The sequence below is a fragment of the Ursus americanus genome, chromosome 14 (assembly GCF_024610735.1).
Source record: "Ursus americanus isolate L20-20 chromosome 14, mUrsAme1.1.p, whole genome shotgun sequence".
NCBI lineage: Eukaryota > Metazoa > Chordata > Mammalia > Carnivora > Ursidae > Ursus > Ursus americanus.
The window spans coordinates 43,456,550-43,465,795 of record NC_142140.1 but is presented as its reverse complement, the minus strand read 5'-3'; the positions used below and the strand labels follow the sequence as shown (position 1 = coordinate 43,465,795).

Here is a 9,246-nt window from a genome sequence, read left to right as displayed (position 1 = left end):
TAGAGGGCCCCAGAATCTTGCGACAAAAAGGGAAGTGGAGGTGGGGAGGTTCTCCGAGTTACTATATAAAAAAGGAAGCTGAGGCTTGGAGTTAAGTTCATAAATCAGTAGCTGAACTCGGACAAACTTTTCCTGAGCACTTACTGTGTGAGGGCATTATTCGCCCCTTGGGGGAAGACTGTGTGATGTGAACAAAGCCCTCTGTCCAAGTGGAATTTTCCTTTATAAATACTTAAGGGAGTGAATAGTAGTTCATGTATTCTTCATCCCATTTTTTAAAATATTTTTTTAAGATTCTATTTTTAAGCAATCTCTACACCCAACATGGGACTCCCAACTCACAACCAGGAGATTGGAGATTGAATGACAGGCTCCACCCACTGAGCCAGCAGGCGCGCCCCTCTTCATCCCATCTTAATGGATAGTATTTCCCTTTCCCAGGGGAGGAAACTCTAGGCCCAGAGAGGTGAAGTCACTTTTACAAAGTCACACAGCTGGCAGGTGTCTGGGTCTCAAAGTGCTCCCAATCACTTTGCTATATACTGGCTCTGAATAATAAGATTAAAAATTATTACGTAATTATAATTAATGTAATTAATAATTACAATATATCATGTTATTATAGCTAATATAATAATTATTATATTAATAATTAACATTATTGTTATGATTATCGTCCGAAGCAGCAGCAATCACCATTGCCCTGTGCCAGCCTCCGTGCTAAGGACTGTTCCCATTCCTTTATTCAATCAATGAATACTGAGCACCTGTTCTGCGCCAGGCACCCCCATTTTACAGATTGAGAAACTGAGGCCCAAGGAGCTTCTCCCAGAGATGGGGGTACATCGTTCCTGCCAAGCCTTTGGTCCGAGACCACCTTTGTAAAGCAACCAGATGGTGCTCAATTAACCCGAGGCACTGTCGCCACTCCTGCGGAAACAACCACCGCAGTCACGCCGCCGGGCTCCACTGAGTAGCGGTTGGGGCGGGACCACGTCCTCGTGCGGCCGCCGCGACGGCGGTTAGAAGCCCCGCCCCGCGCGCTTGCGTGCTAATTGTTCCGCCGGCCCGCTCTGCCGCGGGCGTCCGGGCGCGGTTGGAGGAGTCCACGAGGAGCGCGCGCGCCTGCGCCGGCGTCGGGCTCGCGCACGCGCACCTGCGCCGGCGTCGGGCTCGCGCACGCGCACGGCGGCGGCGGCGGCGGCGGTTCCTGCCGGGGGTTGCGAGCGGCGGGCGGCTCCGAGGGGAGCAGCGGCGCTGAAGGGCTCGGCGGTAGCGGCGGCGGCTCGGCACGCGTGGCTCTTGGCCCGGCTCGCGCCGCGGCGGGCGTTTCAGTCCTGTTTAGGAGCGTGGGCGCGGCGGCGGCGGCGACCCAAGGCCTGCGGCCTAGGCCTCAGCGCGGCGGCGGGCTCGAGTGCGGCGCGGAGCCGGCCTGAGGGCCCTACTCGGCGGCACCATGAGCGTGGAGGCGTACGGGCCCAGTTCTCAGACGCTCACCTTCCTGGACACCGAGGAAGCCGAGCTGCTCGGCGCCGACACACAGGGCTCGGAGTTCGAGTTCACCGACTTCACCCTCCCCAGCCAGACGCAGACGCCCCCGGGTGGCCCCGGCGGCCCTGGAGGAGGTGGCGCGGGCGGCCCGGTGGGCGCGGGCGCGGGTGCTGCGGCCGGACAGCTGGACGCGCAGGTGAGCGGCACATGGCGGCGCCGGAAGCCCGAATCGGGCTTCGGCGCCCGGGAACTTGCCCCTGGGTCCTGCACTCTGGCCGGGTCCGGAGTAACCTGTGCCTGGTTCCCCACTCAGGCCCGACCCGGGCTGACCTTCCCCGGGTCCCCCAATTCCGGCCGGGTCCGGAGTAACCTGCCCCGGTTCTCGGTCTCCAGCCGGGCCCGGGTAGACATGTTTAGAGTTCGGCTCTGGTTGGGTCCGGGTGATTTGCTCATGATCTGTCTCAGGCCGCGTCTTAGGTCACCTGCCCGAAGTCCCTTCCGGGCGTGTCCGAGGTGACCTGCCCTCGGTCCGTCCCTGGCCAGGTCGGGGGTGACCTGTCTCCGAGTTTCCCTCCTGCTGGGTCCGTGCCCTGCTCAAGCCAGCTCCGGGGTGGGGGGACGATCTGCCCCGGTCCCCCCTCTGGCCGATCCGTCCTCCCTGCCCCACCCCCCACCTGTGGTCCCAGCATCCCCCACCCCTCTAATCATGCCCCCTGAGCAGCGGGTTCAAATTTCCCCGGGCCCAGGGACGCTGGAGAGGGGAGGGTCGAAGCTCCCGGAGCAGAACCGGAATTTTTGCCTCCAGTAGAGAATCCCATACTCGGTGGCTATTAGATTATTCAAGAGACAGTTTGCGTTTTTTTTCCTCCTTGCATTGCCTGTTGCTGAAACCGACCTGTTATGTAACTCCCACAGCCCTGCCTTGGAAAAGTTAGGTTTGAGTTTGTTCCTCCAGTGGGGCAGTGATAGTGGGTTTTACATAAATAGTACTGCCACGTTGGAAAATTTTGCTTTCAATGATGTGAATGTTTAGGGAAGGCTACTTAGGTGTTTTAAGTTTGGGTTTGTGTTATGGGAGGTATCATGCTTACACTTCTTGTACCTAGGTCCCTGCCCTGGAGTGTTAGAGGGTTAGGGGTCCCTTGGCATGAGGACCCACTGTCAGGCCTGGGGGAGCCACCGCATCTCAGCCAGAGTGAGCTTAGACTCTGTCCTTGGGGGAGGAGGGCTTGCATTCTCCTTGATTGAGTCACTCCCGTGGGTAGACCACCCACTTGGATTTTCTTTTAGCCCCTAATAGAAGCAGAAAACATTTGACTCATTCTAACCCCAGATTCCTTAAAAATAGATGTCTGATGGGCGGAGCATCAGGGAGAACAGGTGTGCAAGTATGTGTGTTTTTTCAGTTTGGTTTACATATGGTGGAGGAAGGTAGAGACGGGAGAGTTTGCCTGGAGAAATGAGTGAGCTGTTGCAGGCTCGTAATACCACCTGTAGTTTCATACTCTGTAGACCTCTCTGTTTCCACAGATGTAAAAAGGGGGTATAGGAGTTTTATTTTTGTTACTTTTAAGCATACATGAAATCTGAACTCATGTTTAGATGGACCAGATAGCACTGTCTATAACTTGTGTCCAGTGTGCCCAGGAGGCTGAGGAGAAAGATCTCTCAGTTGGGCAGTGTGCCATGATTCATGGCAGCTCAGGATTGGGAAAGGTAATTGTTTTATTGCAAATTCTTTTTAAACTGTAACTAATACAATACAGCAGCTTTGACTTCTAGTTTTGTTCTTTGCATTCTGTTTGCCGTTAATTACAGGGCCTGTCTTTCTCTTTAAGTTGAAATAATCTATTTTTTTGCACCTGGACACTGAGCTGTATAAACTAAGAGTCTTAAGACTCCACCGTAGGTAAATGTTGCTTGCAGTTGAGCTCCCTGGATTTCTGACGACATCAAAAGGGTTTATCCTTCCTTGCCTTTAGTTAGCTCTGATGACCCACTCACCTGTAGCCTAACTTTTATGTTAGGGGGAAATGGGAATAATATCCTTTGTATCACAAGAGAAGGCCCTGAATTTGGGGGCAGGAAAGTCTGAATAGAATTGGAAAGTGGAAAAAAGTTGATTATCTTCTGTGCCAGTTGGTGGCATTGGCTGCCTACAATTTTGGGATTTTCCTTATTTGTCCTCAGGAGTTGGCTGTGTAGCTAACTTTCAGAAAGACTCAAAAAACCCATTCTGAATGCCTTTTGATTTTTATCTTACTGGGTGAGTGGCTGTGACTTATCAAATGCTCTGCAGCCGCTTCTGTTTCACAGCTTTCTTGAGATAGAATTCATAGACCGTATGTTTTACCCATTTAGAGTGTACAGTTCATTACCTTTTAGTATATTCACAGATGTGCAGCCATCTCCTTAACCAACTTTTAGACATTTTCATCGCCCTAAAAGGAAACCCCACACCTCTTAGCCTGTCGGTCCTGCCTTCTCCAACCCCAGACAACCACTAATCTTAATGTCCTGGGTTTACCTACTGTGGACATTTGATATAAACGACCATGTGTGGTCTTCTGTGTCTGAGTTCTCACTGAGCCTGTTTTCAAGGCTTATCCATGTTGTAACACATATCTACTCCCATTTCTTTCTGTGACTGAATAATATTTCACAGCACAGATAGACCACATTTTGTTTATCCACTTGTCTGTTGGTGGACTTTTGGGTTGTTTCCACTTTTAGCTATTATAAATAATGCTGCTGTGAACATTTGTGTGCAAGTTTCTGTGTGGCTGTAGGTGAGATCGCTGCGTTGTGTGGTAGCTCTGTGAGTAACCCCTCCAGGAGCTGCCAGACCGTTTCCCAGTGTGCAGCCACATTTGATACCAGTTTTGCTTGGTTGGTTTTACCTGAAAGTTTGTTTAGAGGCAGAATGTGTGTCCCTGCCAGAGTAGGAGAATGGCGGGCATGGGTGACTCCTGCTGAGCTCTGAGTCAGTTCAAGTAACATTTGTTTTCTTGTTTATGAAATAAAACTGGTATTTCTCAAAGCCCTTGAGATCCTGGGATAAAAAGTGCTGACATAGCCCTGTCAGGTGTCCTTAAGATACAAGGGACCATCTTTTTTTGCTTATCTGAATCTTTCCTGTGGGCCATCCCCCCTCCCCACCCCCGAAAGGGCAGGGAAAGGTAATTTCAGAAGTGCTGTGCATAGTAGCTGGTGTTACAAACCTTCTGGCCTGTCTAGTTGGAATATTTCCTTTTGCTGGTCGCTACTGCCATGTTTTCTTCAAATATGGGAATTATGATAAAAATCTGAGTCGGGAACACTACCCGGCTTAACAAAAGGGAATGAACTGTTGATACAATGATGTGGATGCATCTCAGAGTAATTACACTGAGTAAAAGAAGCACTCTGACAAAAAAAGAGTATATTCTCTGTGATTTTGTTCATATAAAGCTCTAGGAAGTGCTAGCTAACTAATAGTAATAGAAAGCAGACGAGTGGTTGGGGGAGGAAGGAAAAAAAGGGAGGGATTGCAAAGGGCATAAGGAGACTTGGTGAGGGATGTATTCATTATCTTGATTGTGGGTGTTTACATACATTGATGTATGTCAGTTTATAAAATTGTACACTTTATTTATTTATTTATTTTTTAAAAAAGATTTTATTTATTTGACAGAGAGAGAGACAGCCAGCTCGAGAGGGAACACAAGCAGGGGGAGTGGGAGAGGAAGAAGCAGGCTCCCAGCGGAAGAGCCCGATGTGGGGCTCGATCCCAGAACGCCGGGATCACACCCTGAGCCGAAGGCAGATGCTTAACGACTGAGCCACCCAGGCGCCCCTAAAATTGTAGATACCACTACCCACTCATAAGAGTGGCTCAAATTTTTTAAAAGGCTGGATGGAAAATCACTTGGAACTTTCATACTTTGCTGGTGGAATGGTTCACACCCACCTCTTTGACCCAGCAGAGAAACAAAGGCAGTTGTCCACACGGTGGGCTGCTCTGAGCATTATATTATGAGAGCCCCAGACTGGAAACAACCCCAGTGGCCATCAACAGATAAACAGAGGCTCCTCATGAGTTGTGTTCTTCTTTAAGTAGGCTCCGTGCCCAGCGTGGGGCTTGAACTCATGACCCTGAGATGAAGAGTTGCTCGCTCTACCAACTGAGCCAGACTGGTGCCCCATCCGTTGTAGTCTTCAGTACATACACTTGGGCTTCTTTTTCCTATTCAAGTGGTAAGATACTTGGCTAAACAGTTGCTACTTAGTCTTCAAAACCATAGTCCTGGCTGCCTTCAGAGTTCATCATGGAAGGCTGTCCTGACATACTCATGATCAGCCCAGTAAACAGATCATCTTCTGCTTACTGGCCTGTAGCTTATGAAAGAGGAGGAATGAGTTCGATACAGTCCAGGGGTTCCTGAAAGTGGTGAGTTTAAAATTTGAGTGGGACTTTTTCCATCTGGTTTCATGAACACTCAGTTCAGCTGGGATATAAGCACACCTTGAGAAAATTGGAGATAAGACGCTGGTAACTTTGCAGGAGCTCTGGCAAGTGTTTGTCCGGCACTTTCCCCTTCCTGGATTTCCCGGGTTTATTTCCAAACGGTTAGGACTCTGGGCGATTAGGGGAGAGAAAGGGCTTAGGTATGTGTCAGTCACATAAACAAAATGACTTCTTACTTTATTTATCCCAATTTCTTAACCCAGATTCAGTATGATTGGGGGCAAAGTTAACACTAGTACAATATCAGTATTAACTAAAAAAGTTCCTTCTCCAGCTCCCACAACCAAAAAAGGAGGAGACACCTTTCCAATAGCTTTACTGAGGTATGATCACATACCAGAGAGTCTCGTTTGTATGTGTGCAGTGCAGTTTAGTGTTTCCTAGTAAATTTGGGGAGTTATTCGATCATCCCGCAGTTGTTCATTGTCTTTGATTTTCCTTCACTCCTCTTTTTCTTTCCTTTTCCTTCATTTTTGTTCCTGTTAATCTTTGTAGTGTCTCTTCAACAGCTCTAATTCAGGGAAATGGAGTGGCCCCAGGCTCAGCTACTCCTAGTCACATGTTGGGGAGATTCACCACCCTGTGTGCTGGGCCCTCCGCTTGAGTTCAGAGTCAGGAACTGGGGCCTGGCCATGCCGCTTTCAGGGTGAGCCCTCATATATCTGTTCATATTTACTTTTGTCCCCACTGTACAGACTGTCAGGGCAACCTCTTCGGCCTGGTCCTTTGCTCTTGCCCCTCTCGGCAGTTCCTGCTTCCTTGCCTTGCTGTGTTCTGTGAGGGCTGGGGGTCAAAGTGAATCCTTTGCCATCTGTAGCTGTTGTGTTAGAAATGACAGGTGCTGCCCAGACTGCAGTTGACCTTAGGGATCTTGAGGGCCCAGAAGAGGGAGTGGTTTGCCCTGCACAGGGAAAGCCTTTGTGAGTGAGTAGTGGTCCTTGAGTTGTTCAGGAAGGCATGCCTGGTAGGCAGAGGGGTGGGCATGGGACACTATGCTTGGCTTGGTGTAGAGGGAGAGTGGGTACAGGCACAGGCTGGTATGCCATACCCAGGGGCTCGGGCTGGATCCTGGAGCTGCTGAAGGGTGCCGTAATCTCACTTGAGAGGCAGGGCCCTTAGATGGCGGGTAGACCTGGCACAGTGTGGACGAGGCCAGAGGGGAGCTCAGGCAGAGTGCATGGTGCTCGGATATGTGCCTGTGTGCGCTGGCACATGTGTGTACCAGTGAGTGTGCGAGCTACCATGGTACCAGGCAGCCAGAGTGGCCACTCTCCTGGGATGTGTTCACTGTGCTGGATACCCTGTTGGCCCTGAGTCCTTAGAAGGAATTAGGGCTAGAGTAGACACGAATTCCCGTCTGTGGTTTTCATCAGGGCCCGTGAGCCCCCAAGGGTGAGGCAGGGCTCCCCTCTGATGGGAGGTATGGGTGGGGGTGGTGCTGGTTAGCAGACCCTTTGGAGGCACTGCCCTGAGAGGAAGGGCGAGAGGCCCCACCAGAGCAGCATGCGTGGAGGCTGGAGGGGGCAGATTCTGGGCAGTGGCTCTCAGCTGAGGGGCAGTTGGGGTTGTCGCCCTGGCAGGGTGGTCTTTCAGTGTGTGCAGTAGTCCTGACCACAGAGAAGGGTCATGACATCTAGGTCTGCTCAGTGGGACCCAGAACAGAGCGTAGCTTGGAAGGCGCAGAAGGGCAGCAAGTCTGGCTGAGTCTTTGGTGTTCCTTGCCAGGTCTCAGGGTCCACTCTCAGGAGGATTTTGAAGTCTTCCTGCCAGAGGAGCTTTCCTTGAGAGCAGAGCCCTGCTTCCTCTGATAAACACCGGGATGCTGGGTCCTGGGATCCCATGGCTGGGAAAGGGTCGTTGTGCCGTTTTTACGTGTCAGCGTGTGAGCTGGACTACCGAGCCAAGCCAGGCTTCTTAGGATCCCTGCAGACTGTTGCCAGGATGGCTTCTAGACATCGGCTGCTTGCTGAGCTCTGTGGGCAGCCCTTTGTCACAACTGAGGGTGGCACCTTCCTGTCTGCTTAGCTCCTTGCAGAGCTCGGCTGCCGGGGACGACAGTGAATCTGGGGAGGTGGCTCTCCTTATCCTGGATCGGAAGGCGTTTGGTCAGAGCTGTGCTAGTTTTCCGTTACTCTTTTTGAGTTCATGGCTCTACAGAGTTAACCCAGACTCCAGGAGGCCGCCTCATCCATTTGTATGTGTAAAAATGTTGATTTACGAATTCTCGTAAGTAAACCCTGACCATCCATCTCCTTAGTTCAGCGGTTGTGAAGATTTTCCTCTCCCCTTTTTCTTCATCGCCGGAGAGTTTTAAAGCAAATCCAGCTTGTCATCTTGCCCTTCCTTCTGAGGTTGAGCCATATGAGTTAGTGATAGATACCCAGTCATTTTGACCTATCATACTTAGTACGCATTTTTAGAAACAAAAGGCATCTTTCTGTCATAGTCAGTACTGCTGTTGTCAGATGAACAGCACCCAACAGTAGTTTTTTTGGGATCATCTAATACGTGGGGCTTCCCTTTCTCCACAGTCAGATTCTTCATTTGTCAAAAAAATGTCTTTGCTTGGTCTGGTCCCCTGTGAGATCCAGCATTAATGTGATTGTCTTGTCTCCTGGTCCTTCTCTCCACGGCAGCCCCTCCCTCTTCCTTTTATGCCCCTGAGTTGTGGGGTTCAGTCTAGGTCATTGTCCTATGAGGTATCCTGGTTTTTGGACTGAACCCCTCCCCCCCATCACACCCTGGCTTCTCCCTGCAGGTGTGGAGTGGGCTTGTTTGAGAGTGGTGATCCCCAGGATTGGGCAGGCAGGGGCAGCCCAGGACGAGCTGGGGATGCCCCAGACACATCAAGGATACTTTGAGCATTGAAATGAACTGTAGGGCTGGACTCAGCATGCTGACCAGAAAAAGGGTCCACTGTAAAGGGAGAGGCCAGTGAAGATCTGATCTGATCCTCTCCTTTCCTTTCCTCTTCCCTTCCCTCTTCCTTCCTTCCTTTCATTCATTCATTTTATTTTTTTGTCAGAGACTGAGCCTAAGCGGGGGAAGCAGCAAAGGGAGAGAGAGAAGCAGGCTCCCCTCTGAGCAGGGAGCCCGATGCAGGGCTTGATCCCAGGATCCTGAGATCCTGACCTGAGCGGAAGGCAGACGCTTCACCAATGAGCTACCCAGGTATCCCTGAAGATCCTTTTCATCCAGAACCTGGGGACCACTCTCTTTTGAGTGGGACCATGTGACATCATCTTTGT

General features: G+C 50.8%; 1 protein-coding gene across 2 annotated transcripts in view; it reads left to right on the top strand.

Annotated features, from left to right (window-relative positions):
- The first annotated feature begins 1,194 nt into the window (after positions 1-1,194).
- UPF1 (UPF1 RNA helicase and ATPase) overlaps positions 1,195-9,246 on the top strand; it is a 36,347-nt gene continuing 28,295 nt past the window's right edge. The window contains exon 1 of one of the 2 annotated variants that reach the window (XM_045778410.2): positions 1,195-1,687. In XM_045778410.2, coding sequence (XP_045634366.1) covers positions 1,457-1,687 — 231 coding nt within the window. In that variant the 5' untranslated portion in view covers positions 1,195-1,456. The remainder of the gene's footprint in view (positions 1,688-9,246) is intronic. The other variant, XM_045778411.2, reaches the window with a different exon arrangement.